The following is an 18,613-nucleotide window of genomic DNA, read 5'->3' on the forward strand; positions in this document are numbered from 1 at the left end:
GGATTTCGTATTGGATGCACACACTGTATATCTCTCTATATTAGATTAAAGCCTCCAAAACAGAATATTTTAATTCGTGTGAAAGCGATATTGATATAGGCATTGGTTCAAACTGGCTTACGATGGTTGTTTGCATTTATTCAAAACATTTTCACTTATGGAAATCTGACGAATTAACAATTCCTTTGAACTCCTATTACCGGGAATACGCACAGCTAAATGCGTCAATTTGACATCAATTATATTAAATAACTCAAGTTTATATAAAATGAACAACCTACTCCGATTAGTACTATACACTTGCCGGCAGAACCCAGTAACCTGAATGCAGGATTTTAAAGGTCTTCTATGACTTCCCACTTTTTTTAATACTATACAAGAAAGTATAAATGACGTTTACAGCGCCATAAGGCATCCTAGTCAAAAAAGATTTTTAGAGCTCCGTACAAAACTTTGTTCACGGAGCTCTTATGGAATTACTTCGGTCTTGCAAATCGGCTAAATGGGTAATCCAAATTCCAAATTCCAAATTATTTATTTGTTAAACATAGGTATGTACAACAGTAGGTCTTAAATTTATAATAAAGTATCACTATGCTACGCCACATGGCATACAAATAGCTACAGAGGACATGTAGCACGCATTTACAAACTAAATCTATGGTGAATAATGAAGTATACACTACATCATAGACATACAATATAACACTACATATTAAAGGGTAATAAAATATATTTTATCCACGAGACTCTAACGTCAGTTACCAATTATTTTGTGTGTTCTTACATTAATTAAGCAAATTTAAGTATCCAGATATCTACCTGTAGGGTTACGCCAGACATACACTTAAATTTGCTTAATTAATGTAAGAACACACGAAAGAATTGGTAACTGACGTTACAGTCTCGTGGAATTACCCAAATGCGTTTTTCTCAGAGACCGTATGACGTAGATACTTAAAATTTGGAATAGTTATAGCAATTACTATTACCATCACTATGAAGAAATCAAAACTGCTTATTTTTTATTTTAGGGGGGAATTTAGGGAGCTGAAATTATTTTTTCTATCTTATTTTAGGTAAAGTAAACATTTAGAAGTTTTACTTATTTTAGCCTAGGAGTTTAAATAAAATTGATAGCACTACTTTTAATTAAAAAAATAACAAATCCTTACCTATATAAACATAGATATTCATATTTTAGGTACACGTTTAGGACCTTATATTGAACAATAACATAATGCATTGTAATATTTTTTGTTTCAGGTCCAAAATGGCATCAGATGTTGCATCTCATATACCGAGGACGACATTTGTTTGGTTAATTTTTACATTGGTAAATGTAAGTATGTCATGCGTCGACTGATGATATAAAATTCTTAGTCTACGTAAATCTTTATTTGTCATTAATTAACCCTACAAGCCTTAATTACTATGAAGTTTAAAAGTAACAGTAGCACTTAATTATTATTAAAATTATTTTTTGTGCTAAACATTTAGAACGCCGAGCATGCGATGAGAAAAGTATGAAACTACAATAAAAATAAAACCTATTTTTGTAGTTAAAACTATACTCTGGCACACCCAATTTATCAGTAGAAAAAGGCGGCTATAAAATGTAGGTTGTCCTCCCATAGAAAATTTGAATTTCTCGCTTTTTTTTCTACTGCCAAAGTGGATGAGTCTGAGTATATGTATTTACATATATACTGTCATCCACATTTTACTAACTAAGTATACTAATGGATACTAAACAGGTATCGTAACATCATTGAACTATCAATCGGTTATCGCCCCGCAAAAACTAATAATCATCTGTGTAAGTACACGTGTGGTGCCATGACTGATGAGTTTCGTACTAGTAGTTACCTGTATGTATAATGAAGTTGAATACAAAAAATGTTGGATTGTTACTGTAGATTTTTACAAAAATATTATTTTCAATCTATTTAAAGCTCTTTTACTTATCCAAACGGGCTTTGAGGCCAAAACTATTTCGAATTGCGAGATTGCAATGTTTTTTTTTATTTTATATTAAGGTTGTCTGGAAGAGATCGCTTACAGCGATAAGACCGCCTGTTGCTACCTTTCTTTACATTGTAAATCTGTTTTTTTTAATTTGTCTTCTTTGTGGTGCAATAAAGAATATTTACTTACTTACTTACTTACTTACTTTTTATGATGTAGAGTCATCACATAAAATTAATCGTATATTATTATAGAGGCCGGGAAACGAAGGGTTGCAGGCCAAGTAGATATGTATAGACGGCCGAGCCTAGCGAGATCGGATAGCGATACGCGGCCGGCAACCATGTTTCTCGCCAAGATTTGCAATGAAATAATAATAAAAATAGGATAATGATGATTGTTTCATGTCCTAATGTGATAGATTATTCAGTGCGTGGGGTATTGAAGGTGAACAAAAATGTGATTATTTTGGCGCTACGACGCACGCCGCTACGCTTTTTACCATTTTGTTCTTTTTTTATTACTTTGGGGGTTATTGAAACCACATAGAAGATTTAAGGGGAACGAAAATTTTGTTATTTTTGCGCTACGATGCACGGTTAAGGAGATACAGCCCTATAAAGTTTTTTTTTTCAGTAATGCAAAAATCTTTAGGAAACCCTGAAACAATAATAACAAAAAAGAAAATAAAAGCATAATGGCAGAATTTTGCTTATAGGTTTTTTATGGTTGAATGCCAAGACGTGTTATAATTTGACGTTTAAAAACAAAAGAAGGTTGCCTTACAGGCCTAGGTGTGTAAGGCTATATGAAATTCCTTTATATATCGTCTTGACTTATCGCACCTGATATGTAGTATTTCCGGACCTAATTTGAAGTAAGTAATGTCAACATTTCATTGCAAGTTTGAGAAAAATACATTTCACCATGCGGTGTATTTCTTAAAAGTGAACTGCCCTATATCTAACACAATATACGCAATTGAATATAAATAACATGTTTTTTTTTATATTAAATTGTGTATATTTTTATTAAATATACCTAGAGCAAATAACGTGTAAAAATATAATATAAAATAAATAAAACAAAACAACACAACACCGTTAAATAAAACTGTAAGTACTTATAATTACCGAAGAGTACAATCTGAATCTCTTCAAGGCTAGAGTAAATAGGTATCTCATAGGTAAGCGTGTTCCACCGTAGACCGCATCATCACTTACCATCAGGTGTGATCGTGGTCAAACGCCTGTCTATCCTCCATAAAAAAAAAAAAGACGACCGGTCTGGTCTAGTGGGTAGTGATAGTGACCCTGCCTATGAAGCCGATGGTCCCGGGTTCTAATCCTGGTAAGGGCATTTATTTTTGTGATAAACACAGATATATACGAGTATGTTCCTGAGTCATGGGTGTTTTATATGTCTATAAGTATGTATTTATCTATATACTTATGTATATCATCGCCTAGGACCCTAGTACAAGCTTGGCTTAGTTTGGGGCTAGGTCGATCTGTATAAGATTGTCCCCAAATATTTTTTATATTTGTATTATTATTTATAAAAACCACCTTACTTATACTCGAACAACCCACCCTGCATAGTTCCCGACGCAAACGTGCCCATAACGCATGCTGTGTTTCCCCCCCTTGCAGGCGACCCAGCTCCCCATGGAAGCTATATCAAATATCCTTTTACAGTACATATGGTGCTACCTTATAGCACTAGTGCGAAAATTTGCATATTACGTTACTGTGTCGAACATTTAAAGGGCCATATGTACTGTAAAACGTTGTACGATACATGTGCGAATAGGTAATTCGCAACTCGTGTCGATTTAAAACACTCCCTTCGGTCATGTTTTAATTTATCGCCACTCGTTTCGAATATCCTATTTTTCGCACTTGTATCGTAATGTACTATTTTAACACCGATCTGTAGCACATAAATAAATCTAAAAAAGGCAACATAAGAGAACTGGGTTAAAGGAACATAGACTGATGTTAATTAATCGCGTATATTTTGTTTACATTTCTTTTTCCCCATTTTTAGGGTTCCGTAGTCAACTGGGAACCCTTATAGTTTCGCCATGTCCGTCTGTCTGTCTGTCCAAGGCTTTGCTCCGTGGTCGTTAGTGCTAGAGAGCTGAAATTTGGCATGGATATATAATTCAATAAAGCCGACAAAGTCGTACAATAAAATCTAAAAATTAAATTTTTTTTAGGGCCATTTTTATTTTATTTTTTATTCATTTATTTAGAACAATATATATTATATATTGTTCTAAATAAATGAATTATATTTGATTTTCCACATATCTTAGTTAATGCAGTTTAGGTATGCGAAGCAAATTCAATGAACCCACTTTAACGATGACTAAACATTTAACCAAGCGGGTCACTACAAACCGGATCCATGTTAGAAAACGTCAAATTCCACTGTATTAATTCTGAATCTCAAAATTGCATTCCGCTAGGCTCCGTATCATACAAAAACCCGTCTTAGAATAGTGTAAGTGTGTTGAGTAAGCAGAAATGAATCTCCCGTTCCGTCCTTGGGGAGGTCGGGTTGGCAGCCTAACCGATGAGAAAAGCTGTCGGTTCAAAGCTAGGTGCTTTGAATTGAGGTCTTGCTCGTTTGGTCGGTTGTCGCGCAGCGTCCGTTCCATTTGAGCTGGTGGCTGCAAACGTCCGCTAACACACATAGCGTACATATCGCACGCCTGCAACTGGACCGCGAGGGGAAAAAACAAACGGATGGATGCTGTACGGTTAGCAGTGTTGACTTCTTAGTTGTATGTGATTTAACTTGAATTTGTATCCAGGATTAAATATTTTGTCTGTTTCTTTTCAATATCATATAATGCTCAAATTAATCTTATTGGATTTATTTCATAGATGTAAAAAATATTAATCATGTTCATTATAGTAAATATGTGACCTTTTTGTTTTGGAGTATTTAGGCAAAACCATCTTGACAAAAGTGTATTTTCTTAAATTATGTCAAGATTTTTAAAACCCAACTACGAAGAAAACTATAAATCAAACGGAACATCTTCTTTTAATAGGTACTAAATACGTACACTTGCTCAGCAAACTTAAACCCGTTTACTCTTTATATCGTTAAGAGTCCTTGACTAATAACTTCTCTTCAATCTCCTTGCTGAATCGTCTCTGCTGTCGTTACGTAACGGATCCCGCCTGACTTTACAGTACAATTCAATGAATTATTGAAAAGTACTTGCTTAGTTTTAGCGCGTGCGCGAACTCATGTGGGACGAGTGTACTTGAGCGTTAGATGCTTATCTAGATATTTATAATACTAGTATGACAAAGCTAGTGCCATATTATAGTATTTTTCACATACCTTAGGACAGTGACGGCTGAGATCTCCATGCAAATGTATAACCTTTAAACGTACACTTGCTCAGCAAACTTAAACCCGTTTACTCTTTATATCGTTAAGAGTCCTTGACTAATAACTTCTCTTCAATCTCCTTGCTGAATCGTCTCTGCTGTCGTTACGTAACGGATCCCGCCTGACTTTACAGTACAATTCAATGAATTATTGAAAAGTACTTGCTTAGTTTTAGCGCGTGCGCGAACTCATGTGGGACGAGTGTACTTAAGCGTTAGATGCTTATCTAGATATTTATAATACTAGGATGACAAAGCTAGTGCCATATTATAGTATTTTTCACATACCTTAGGACAGTGACGGCTGAGATCTCCATGCAAATGTATAACCTTTAACGTACTGTGAGGGCAGCTGTCACCGTACCCAAGCTATGTGAAATATACTGTAGACTAATCTAAGGAAGACATAAAAATCTCCACTGATATGCTAAACATCTTTCATCTTGTGTCAATGCAATTAACAAAAAAACAAACAGTTTTTGCTTTCGTTCATACAGCCCATAGAACATGTCTAAAGTAATCATGTCATTAGAAAAAAAAAATGTTGCAGTGCATAGTCATCAGTCATCACATCACTGACAACAAACGCGAAAGAACAGTCAGTGATACAGCAACCTATTAGCCATTATGGCTTGTACGATAGCACGATTGATGTAAGCTAACCGCGAAATTGCATCCGCAACGAGGCACATGGTCGTTCTGATAGGGCTGTTGCTTGCTTCTGTCTTATCGATCTTACTTTCTTTATTTTTTTCTATTATCCTGGCTTTTGTCGAAGAGCTGCTTTCCTACTTAATAGTGCAATAAACTGCTCGATTCTGGGTATCTAATTTTGTGAGCTTGTTTACTAGCATGTTGGCTTTCACATCGTTCTGGGATAGGTCGGTTTGTGCTTCCATAATGTAATTAATAGTTAATACTGTGCCAGGCATACAGTAATCTCTCCAACAAAAGGTCTGCCAGGTGCCGCTTAGGATTAAATAGGTAATTAATAAGTTCTTTCAATAGAAATGTTACTGTATAAACAAGAAGGTTCTACTTGTTTTTAAAGTTCATCCTAAAAGCTGCAAAAATTGCCTAACGTAAAACCTACATTAAATACAAAAAACATGCAAGAAGATATCGACATCCTTACGATTATTTTATACTTTAACATGCCAGAAGCATTAGCTTACTAAACTATTGGCACCCCTGGAGTACCAAGTTAATAGCTTTGTTGACATACAAAGAACGATGTGATGCTATAACACTTATAAAATTAAAACAGTGGTACACAAGTTTTTTCCAAACCATTCAAAAGTTATCGGTTGGCCAGGCATATCAGTTAATCAAGGGGAGCAGAGTAAATCTTTTCATAAACCTTAAAATAGTTATTTGTTTTACAAGGGGGTAAAGTAAAGGTAGTAAAAAGGTGAAGGTAGTAAGAAGTAGTAAGAAGTAAAGGTAGTGAAAGATGTGTAGAAAAAAATCTTAAGTGACCGCATTCAGTTCTCTAAAAGCTAGATGTCTCTAAGCGTGAATGAACTAATTATTAGCATTAAATACAAGCAAAGAACACTTGAAATATAGGTGGATTATCAAAGAAAACTTTGTATTCACAATAAAACAGCCATATTTCGACACATGATTAAAACTTTTAGGACGCCATTTGACAAATATCAAAAGTGACGCCATTTAATAGATCAAAGGCCAAAAGTATGGCGGCATCGTTTCGAGCGATGGCACCACATCCTCTAGCCGATGCCCGGTAATTTTCTTTGACAATCTACCTCTATTTCAAATTCTCTTTGATACAAGTAAGTAGATTTTTGTTAGTTTCCATTATTACGGACATTATCGGTGTAAATAACTCTACATATGATGTTACATCGACGCGCGCTGCGGCGTTAAGTGGGTAAAGCTTGTACAATAGCTGCTGATTTCCGATTACTTTTGCCTCATTATAGTAAATTACCAATCCAGTTTTACGATTTATGTGTTTTTTATATTATTAAGTTAAAGATGTTTGAGACAAACACAAGGATGTTACCGCTAAAGATTCCAAGCATGTTTGCTCGTCAGCCCTGCGGCTACTGTCACGCCGCTGTCGGACAATACACGTCCTGCCACATGTAATGGCTGTGAAAGCCGTGTGAACCCAAAAGCATGGGAGCCATTGTGGTTGTCACGTACGATCGACTCAATTACCTGTGGCTAATTACCCACCAACCTACATTAGATCTACTCGTGGTTTCCTTCAGCAAATTGTGGCAAATTGACGAGGTTTGCTCAGTTAATGCACTGTTTGTATTGTGGTCATGGGAATTATGATTATTCCCAGCGAAAGGTGTTGAGTTCAATTGGTGATATAAATGACGTATTCAAATCTTTTCCACGGTTTGCTTTTCAAATGCGTTAATTACGTTGGCGCAGAACTGCGTCTGCATTCTGGTTGTATTGATCTAATACAAATCAATTCCCAGTACTTTGCTCTCGCTTGGTTCCGAATTAGGAAAAGCATAAATACAAACGATTCAAAAATTCAACTTGTAGACTATGGATACGAACTCACTAATTAATTTGGGACCTGCTTAATGAAATGTCAACATGCCTACAGCATATTTATAGTACAATGTGCAAAGTGAAAATTTGAATACGAGGGTGGTAATTTCCGACAGCCGCAGGCTGGAGGGAATTAAAGACCCGAGTTTGCAATATTCTTATCTCCGGAGTTACATACAATGTTTTTTTTATCACACTTGCGAAGAAAAAAAAAATTTTAAGCGAAATAATTCTTAAATACGGTGACATATCAAACATTCGTCCGCCATTTTGTAATTTCTTGACAGGTTAGGCATCGAAGGCACAGACCTATTCGGCATTCAGCCACGATTGAAAATGTAAAAATATTTTAAACGGCTGTTAAATTAATCAAATTAAATAATTTTAGACATAAACAAAAATATTGAATTATAAACGTCAGTATTTTAAAAGTAAAACTCAATTATGCTATTTGGTTTGTATGAATATGTGACATAATTTTAAAAAAATGCTATAACTCCCTAACTATAGCTTTTTTTTCGCAATTCAGAACTCCCGCGGGAACAATATAGGCCTTTGTCCTTTAGTACACCTGCATGAAATGAGATCTTTTTCGAGCAAGTGTGATGAAAAATATATTTGCCAGGTACAGTTATCTGTTTCTTAATACTCGTATCAATGTATTATGTGTCTGTATTGTACAGACCTCTAGTGTCGACTAATAATTTGCAACGCTAAACTCCCCGAGAAGTTTGCGTTATTCCTTTGAAACTCCGATTAGCATGTGACACGCGATCAGTAAGCTTTCTCTGAGTGCTCTTTACGTCTTTTCAATTACTTAGATTGTTAGTACATTCCTCTCAGAGGTCACTAGTTTATAGGTTGCAAATGCAATAGGACTCGGTAATTTGCGGTGCATTTCCCATGAATAATGTATAAGAAGTTGTTCTAAGCAACAATCACTATCTCAACAGGCACTATCTAGTGCCTATTTACGTGAGGAGAGTGAGGGATCAGTAACGGTCACCAAATCGCGTATCCACGGATACTGTTGAATATGCACATCGGATGACGCCTCGTCGTGGAATGTTAACGGTAGTTACATTTACAATGAAATCTCTCGATACATCGGTTCGGTTTCAGCAAATGAAAGTGATAGCGATCCGGTTTATATAGATTATTTGCATCAGATCACATACATATTAACTTTAATTTCTAATAAAAGATGCTCGAATTCGTAAAATCCAGACACTTTTATGAATCATAGGCAAGAGACTGGGTGGAAGTTGATTGCTCAAATTGAAACTGTCGTTTGAATAATTATTAGTATAGGTACAAATATCATCCTTTAATTGATTATTTGGAGTTTAGTTGAAGAACAAAACGGATACCTAGTCTACATTATATTTTTAACCGACATCAAGATTTAAAAAAACAGGAGGTTATCAATTCGGTTGTATGTTTTTTTTTTATGTTTGTTACTCCATAACTCCGTCATTTCTGAACCAATTAAATGTAAGTAATTATTTTTTTGTTAGAATTAATATATGTACAGATTGGTCCCGTTTTTGTCAAAACTCAGTTCTGATGATGGGATCCATGAGGAATCGAAGGAACTCCTCAAATGTGAAAGGCATACATATAGTGATTTTTATATTTTCTTTAACAAATGAATCATTTACATTTAAAAAAGTGACATTTGATGAATTGGAACTGCTGATGATGATTAGAATGGAACTCTTCAACGACGCATAGTACACGTTTGGCGATTTGTCCTCTTTGCTGTGTTTGTTAAGTAAATTAGATTTTCAAGACAATTTTGTGTCAAGTTCGAGTTCTGACGATGGGGTCCATGAGGAATCGAGGGAACTCTTCAAATGTGAAAGGCATACATATAGTGATTTTTGTATTTTGTTTAACAAATCAAGCTTTTACAATTAAAAAAGTGACATTTGATAAAGTGGAACTGCTGATGATGATCAGAATGGAACTCTTCAACGACGCATAGTACACGTTTGGCGATTTGTCCTCTTCGCTGTGTTTGTTAAGCAAATTAGATTTTCAAGACAAATTTTTGTCAAGTTCGAGTTCTGACGATGGGCTCCATGAGGAATCGAGGGAACTCCTCAAATGTTAAAGGCATATATATAGTGATCTTAGTATTTTCATCAACAAATCAAGTATTTACATTTGTAGTAGTGACATTTGATGAAGTGGAACTTTTTTTATATAATTATCTGGTGCTTCATTTCATGCATGGTGTGAAATAATTTAACTTAAATACAGTCGAATACCCTATTGCAGGTATCTTACCAGTCAACCATAGGGCAAGTCTGAAATGTGTCATGGTGGGTGCAGTGACAAAAAAAAACATGTTACCTCCTTTTCTACATAATTAGGCGTAGGACGCTGTCTTTTTAATTTCATTGTATGAAATCCAAAATCAAAAATAATCATTCTTCATCGGTCTCCCTCATTGAAGTCAGGTTTTTTTTCTTAAAAATTATTTTACAATAGTTGTCTTTAAGTATGCTATTACGGGTCGCGGATTTGGATAAAATACTTATTAAACAAGCAATGTTACCTATCCTGCCATATTACACAAAATGGGCGACTTAAGAAATATCAACCAAATAAACAAGGCTTTTATGTCAAAAACCAGGCTAAGCATGGGTGGACTATAACCCTTCCCTTGACTAAGAAAGCATTTTTTCGTCGACCGATATCTCCTCTCTGCTGGAGACTCTCATACGGCTCGTATTGTAAAAAAACTAAGTTTTGAGCGAAATAATTCTTTAATACTATGACATTTTAAACATCCGTCCGCCATATTGTCATTTCTGATGGGTTGGGTTGGGCATCAATGCCAGCCACGATTGAAAATTGTGTATAAAATATTTTAAACGGCTATGAATTAATCTACTTAATTAAATATTTTAAACATAAACAAAAATGTGACATTATCTATGAAAAGGGACCTTATTGTCGTTGGCGCTTATGCCGCACTGCGTATCGCGGCGTTGTTTATAATATGAGAGCATCGTTTATAATGGCGTAAGCGTCACCGACAATAAGGTCCCTTTTCATAGATAATGTCACAAATATTAAAGTCTATTGCCGCTTGTGGGCATTATTCTATCTCAGTATGCTGGCATACAATAGCACCGTTTACGAGCAAGAGTGATAAAAAAGGTACCTATGGGAATAAAGTACGAATCCGGTTGAAATCCCGGTTTCTCATATAAAAAAAAATTTGAGCCATTTTCTATAAGACTTTATTATTGGTTGATTAACCATTTTTATTGCACCTACTAACAGCAAAACATTAAATCTTGAAAGTAGAAGCTGTTCGTTATAGCTAACACAGATACTATAGCAATTTAATTCACTTATCTCACTTGTTTATGCTTCCCTTCGATGACGATTTTATCGAAAGTCGCTTGCACCTTGTGCTTAGTTTAAACAACTTCGTATTGAATTACATATAGATAACAACTTGGTTAGCTAATTCGGAATAATTAAACTTATTCGGATTTAAAAAAGTTAACGCATATTAATTAAAGTAAAATATTTTTATCTGAAATGCCATAAACCGGCCTAAACAGGCTAGACATATTTAGCACAACATAGCTTCTAAAACGTGGGTCTTGGCATGGTATATCTAAATTATATTTTTGTTGGAATGATCATGACTGATTTATCTTAAAAGAATAGTACATTACTATAGAGGCCGGGAAACGTAGGGTTGCAGGCCAAGTAGATATACACGGATAGAGATACGTGGCCGGCAACCCCGTTTCTCGCCGAGATATGTATAGTGCTTTTTTCAAACTTGCAATTAAAACAAAAAAAATATTGTCAATTTGTTTTGTGGCGACCTACTCGGTGTACAACCTTACGCGCGTACGTCCGCGCGCCTGCGCGATGGGCCACCGCCGTTGCTTGCCAAGACGTTGTGTCACAATTTGACGTTACAGTCCTAGGTGTGTATATAAGGCAGTATGAAAATCCTTTACATATCATCTTCACTCATTGCACCTGATATGTAGTATTTCCGGACCTAATTTGACGTAAGTCATGTCATCATTTCATAGCAAGTTTGAGAAAAGTAAAAGACATCTTATCTTGTGGTCACACGAGTTAAGATCATTACTATTCACATTGCATAACATCAGTTAATGGTAGTTTGTTCCGTATTCATTTATAAAAATGTTGAATTAACTTACAAATTGCGTTTCCGATGGATTTTGATGCTTTAATAACAGATAATATGTTATTAATAGGTGCTTATTATATTATATGAACTAGAACTTTTAACTAAAATAGATTTCATATATGTACTAAACAAAAAGTGTCTAACCGGAATCGAACCGACGGTTGAGACGCCGCTTACGCGGCTTCGCTATGGCTAAGGCAGTAGCTTTAGCTAATGTTGGTAGGGATTCGAGTCTTATGAGTCTATATTTGAAGAATTCGACTCTTTTTTTACAAGACTCAAAGCTCACGCTTAAGAGGGCATACGGCGCATTGACCACTTTTTCTTCAGGTTGTTGAGGTTTTGGTAGTAGTAGGTATTTTTAAAACTACATTTAAGGCTAGTCCAGTGAACAATTTTTCGCCAATGTGACGAAATTATCTGATCAAATCAGGTGGTGTGGATGCAAACGCCAATTTAGCACGCCCAGTTCGACCGCCAATTATGACCGATATTACTGATAAAATGGAGGTGCGGACGCGAGAATTCCATTTTGTGATGCTAGTCGCGTAATCGGGTTTGAGGGTATTTTTTTTAATTTAGAACGCTCAAATAACACCATAAATCTAAAATTGGTGATAAAATTGGAATTTGACGCCAATTTCTTTTCTGATCAAATGGTTTGATTTCATCTCCCCTTTGGACTTATCTTTAGTTAAGAGTACATAGAACCGAGCCAACGATTTTTCAATCAATTTATTACCAGTTTTTTTTTCAATAAATCATAATTAATTAAGAGGTATAGGTAGTATTTCAGGGTCCTGTCAGCACTGCATTGGTACAGCGTACCCACTGCTATCCATGTCGTGAGTAATTATTTAAGTACAAGGAATTACCCTCGACTACAGTGCGTAAATATAAGCTGCCTCATTTATATGACTTTTATTTAATTTACTGTCTGACTTTTTAAATATTTACATAGGTACGAACAAAGTATAGAAGCCGTCGAAGTCTAACCTAACTTTGCTTCCACTTGAATAGAACAAAGTGAGGGAGAGTTAGTATAGACGTCATATTTTCCTAGAAATTAGACATTTATGATGACATTGACACACTTTTTCATTGCCAATGACATGCAGAGTTAGCTTGGTCCGACTGTATGTATATATTTAAAATAACGTATATAACTATATACTTAGTTACATTAGACACTTAATTTTGAACTAGACAGCAGTGGTCTCGTTGCCTGTCGTTACTCGATCATACTTACACAGGTAGGTACCAATAAATACACCTAATACACTGCGGGCTCGCCATTACGAAGTTCTTCATTGTATGATAATTAGTTACAATATAGAACTTTGTAATAAAGAGCTAGCAAAATGCCGTAGGCACTTTCGCTGTGAGCAAAGCGAAGTGCGGGTCTCGCACGCCTACTCTACTGTCTATATATTGTGCCAGAAGCGAAGATTTACATTTCTTTATTTAATTTTCTGGTTGTAATTTATATGTGGACTCTTAACGTGTATAATTAGTTTTAATAGTATCGTGTGAGATGTACCTTCTGTTCTTATTATATTTGTTCGCTCTTAATACTGTTTCTGTGCAATAACGTTTTAATTGAAGATTTTGATTAATTATTATTTATTACTCTGGCCGAAGTACCGGCCAATAATATATCACAATCACATTTGTGTGTTTTGGTATCAACGCGTATAAAAAAACAATATAGGTTAGTTTGTACATTGCATATTTTATTAGTCATTTTATACAAATATATGATGATTATTGCAATGAAATACTGTGAATTACTATAATATGAGACTCAGCATATTACGTGTGCGTCGACGTAAGCGTAGACGTGCACAACACCCCTGTCACACCGGGTAACGCGCACGTCACGCAGCGCACGCCACGCAGGGTGCTGCACACGTCACGCAGGCGCACGCTGCAGCTCTGCGTGCAGGCTGCGTACAGATCCGCCGCCATTTGCGTACTATGATGCCCTAGCCTCTAGACGACTAACAATGTTCGATAGTAGTTTGTCGGATAAAGAGGAAGCACTTCTCTTACTTTTATCACAAAATACTCCTGCGAAATGTAAAAGGGTGTGGGTTAACGAAATCAATGGAAAAAGAGATTTTGATCGGCGACGAATGTTTTGCACTGCAAACATTCTTAATGCGACCATTTCCCGGAGCTACAACTGTACATGACCAAAGTAAACGAAGATATAATTACAGGCTCTGTCGTGCACGTCGTGTCGTCGAAAAGACAATCGGCATTTTAGCTTAATAATTTAATCTAATTTTTTATTAAATTTTTAATATATTGTATTTTTGTTTGACATGTAAATGAGATGTACATTTATCAATAAATCATCTGAAATCTGACATCTGAAATCTGAGCAGAAAACTGGCGAATTTTCCATAGGCCTATGAAATGCCATATTGAAAAAGCCATTCAGATTACAAAGGCTGCATGCTGTTTGCACAATTTCGTCAGAATTAAGCACGGCGACATTATGCGAGTTATCCCAAATGAACCGACTACGAGTCAAAACTTGCCCGGAACGGATCCCTTTCTTTCGCATAATTATCGAAAGTCATAATGTAATAATAGTCATATTAGCATTAGTCATAACTCAGAAACCGTCAACTTTTCAGGAATTTCCTTAGGTTACCTATCCTATAGATAGGTTAGGTTAGGTTTGTTTTATGGCAATCCTAAAAAGTTACGCGTTTCTGAGAAAAACCAAATTATGGCCAAAGAAAATGCGGACAAACAATACATTATGACTTTAAACTTTATGGAAAACAATAGAGACCCTTGCCCGGAAATGTATGTAACAACAACGAATCAAAACATGGAAGGCGGTGCATTAATACCTTTGCGTCGTACAAATGCACGGTCACCTAATGCCGCAATTGCAATTAGGGATAAATTTGTTTCCTATATAAAATTATACTACGCACGCACACAATACACAACACAATACAAAACATGACTTAACTGTCATTCCAATTGTGACATCGATTTGTTCCCATAATAAGCTTTTATACGACGCATTCTTATAGGTAATCTTTGTGTTTTTGGTTATAAATACATTCATATTGGCGCACTAGTTCAATAAGTTATTCTTTTATTCCGGAATCCATTATAAAATCCACCACACGCACCGGCCGAGGTCTAAAGGCCGAGCCAAGCCGCTTGCGTGCGCAGCACGTGTGCGTCGACGTAAGCGTAGACGTGCACAGCACCCCTGTCACACCGGGTTACGCGCACGTCACGCAGCCCAAGTGCTGCAGAGAGCTGCACACGCCACGCAGCTCTATCGTGCGTGCATGCTGCGTGCACACCCGCCGATATAAATTTGCGTATTATTTCCTAGTTCGACAGCAGTTTATCGGACGAAGAGGAAGCACTCCTCTAACTTTAACGCAAAATACTACTCCGACACTACTTTCATGTTATTATACTCACCTTACAAAAGCTGCATGCTGCTTGAACAATTTTGTCAATATTATACACGGCGATATGATGCGAATGATATCAAATGAACTGGCTTCAAGTCAAAACTTGCCCGAAAATATAGCAGCAAGGAGTCAAAACTTGCAAGGCAGTGTTTTAATGCCTTTGCGTCGTAGTCTTCGTACTAATGCAAGGTCATCTATTTAATGCCGCTATTGCAATTAGAGAAAAAAATGTCTCACTTCAATCGAGATAATTGAGAGTACATAATATTATTCATCGCACAATAGTTCATAATACATAAACTAAGCTTGTATTCCAATAGTACATAAATCGATATGTTCCCACAGTACATTTTTATTATAAAAACGTATTTTTTTTTTGTAGTCTTTGTTCTTTATATTGTAAATAAATTCGTATCGCCTAACTAGTTCAATTACTTTTTCATTTATCATGGAATCCATATAAAAACCGGCTCGCGCACCGCCCGAGTTGTAAATAAATACAAGAGAGCTGCGCGTGTACACGCACAGCACCTATGCAGCACCGAGCTGTGCGTGTCCGAACCTGCTCGATTCGCCCTCTCATAGGGAACGCCGTTAAACACAACGTCATCACTGCACGCAACGAAGCGACGTTGCCGCTCCGCTGCGTGCATGCGTGCACGCAGCACGCAGCCGGTTTGTCTCGTCGGAGCTGCAATGCGTGCAGCTCACGCGCACGTCATGCAAGCAGTGTGTCATATCTTATGAGAATTCTTAGTTTACAATGCAACGGGACGCGCACGCGCACGTACACGTCTACGCACACGCAACCGGTGTGGCCTGGCCTTTCATAAAAAAATAAGTTGACCATACATTAACAAAAATCCTCTTTGAATAAACCATTACATGCGACCAATTTTTCTCATTGCTCGCACAAAGGAATATAATTCTATTAGACTACCTAAACCGGAAGTCACTCACAAATATAAAAAAAAAAGTTATACCGTACAAACTAGGGCTCCTGATATCCGTGATACACGCCGATCCGTAGCTACGGGTTCTTAAGCCCGGCGGTACTAAGATCACGAATTTCACGAACACGCCAAGGTACGTACCTCGTACCTGCGTTCGCGACCGGATTCACGTGACACGCCGTGACCGTGACACGCCATGATACGTAGCCCGTACCTGCGTTCGTGTGCGGAGCTTCGGGCTCGGTTCCGTTGGATAGGTACTTATCGCACGTCTCGTAGGTTCGACACGCCCGGGAGAAAAATAAATAAGGCCTAGGTATTATTGAATTGAGTTACCACTTAGTATTGTATTTTTTGCATCGATTTGAATATAATGGTTATATCTAAATAATTTATGGGGTTATCCTGTTTTTTGTATAACCAGCTAATGATTAATAGTCAAAACTAGCGACCTGCTCGTTGCATAGCACCAATATAAATATAAGGTGTAAAACTCCCTAGTAAGTATCATTATAATTATGAACTTAAGCAACGCTGTGCTACTGGTTGTCATTATTAAATCAAGAGAAGACATTTTTTCTGTTAAGTATTAATGAAATGAATGAAAAAGCAAACTTGAACTTGTAAAAGCTTGCTACTATCAAAGAATATAACGTAGCCTAAATATAAACAAGGCCTAAATATAGCCTAAATATAATCCAAAGAAACAAAAGGGTCTGCAAATCTTCGGTAGGTATGATAAAATTGATAAAGGTAATACAGGTAAACAAATTCAACAAAAACACATGTACGGGGCCACGGAAAAAAAGTACGCAGCTGCAGTTCTTATCAGTTTCGGACTTTCGGGGCATTAAAGAGTACTGTTTATTTCTAGATTGAAGGTAATAATGACATATTATTGTTAGAGCGTTTTATTGTATGACTAACAAGCTAAGCCAACATACCGGTTTTTTTTTGGAGATAAGAAGTGCAGTTGCACGTGCAGACAAGATAATAAGATTTGCGAGCGACTTATTAAAATGAAACAAACAATATACATAAGTAGCTATGGGCTTTACCTTTTATTCGTAAAGTTGAAAGAAGTGACCGCGATGTTTTGTTTTACAAATTCGTGGTATTTTTTATTTAATCTGGAGGGAGCAGTTTAGAATTTTGAACTCACATTCATTGTCATTAGTTACTCCTGACATCATAGTTGATCTCCTGACACACAGTGTTGTTGTATTATTTTAGCAACTCGTTTGTGTTCCTGCCGGTGAGTAAGGTTGCCATAGCTCAACGAGGAGGGGGTGGGCGGGTTTTAGGGTCGGCAACGCGCATGTAACTCCTCTAGAGTTGCAGGCGTACATAGGCTACGGAGACTGCTTACCATCAGGCGGGCCGTATGCTTGTTTGCCACCGACGTAGTATAAAAAAAATAATATTAAAGTAGCTATTCATTGTAATTAATGTTTGGTTCTTTTCATTTATTACTCATTAATATTTAAAAGGCCTTACTATTGAAAATAAATTTTAATTGAAAAGTAATGAAACGGAATTAGAGCTATGAATAAAAAATTCATGATAAATATTTATTCGTAGCTCTTAGAGACCGCATCGTATCTTCACTCAACGTCGCGGGCGGACCGAACCGGCGTGTTCTTAAGATACGTGAAGCCGTGATCACGCCTACACGGATCTACACGGATTCACGTACCCTAATTTCACGTAGCCGAATGTCACGTGCGGAACGGACCAGAAAACCGTAGCCGTGAATCACGAAACCGGGCGCACGGCTACGGGTTCACGAATCACGGACACGACCGCGAGCCCTAGTACAAACATGGAAGTGATATTATTATTGGCCGATACTGTATATATGTACCTGGGGCGGCCCCAATAACCCGTCTTATGTTTTACGTTTTTAACGAAATAACTAAGTAATACATACCTTTATTTCATTATTATCAACATTAAAAGAATAAAAGAAAAACTTTTTCACGTAGCTGTGAAAATAATAATAACTAAACAGTACAAAAAATAGCAACGAAACTCTATAACATTAACTTGGCGGCCCTATGTGATTATCAAACCAATATAACGATAAAC

The 18,613-nt window shown here is 36.5% G+C and overlaps 1 protein-coding gene across 1 annotated transcript in view; it reads left to right on the forward strand.

The window, feature by feature from the left end:
- The window catches only part of LOC133516166 (cuticlin-1), a 114,410-nt gene that overhangs the window by 45,104 nt on the left and 50,693 nt on the right, over nucleotides 1-18,613 (forward strand). Inside the window, exon 3 of the mRNA XM_061848947.1 lies at nucleotides 1,267-1,342. Coding sequence (XP_061704931.1) covers nucleotides 1,267-1,342 — 76 coding nt within the window. The remainder of the gene's footprint in view (nucleotides 1-1,266; nucleotides 1,343-18,613) is intronic.

Source organism: Cydia pomonella, chromosome 3, assembly GCF_033807575.1.
Source record: "Cydia pomonella isolate Wapato2018A chromosome 3, ilCydPomo1, whole genome shotgun sequence".
NCBI classification, from domain to species: Eukaryota; Metazoa; Arthropoda; class Insecta; order Lepidoptera; family Tortricidae; genus Cydia; species Cydia pomonella.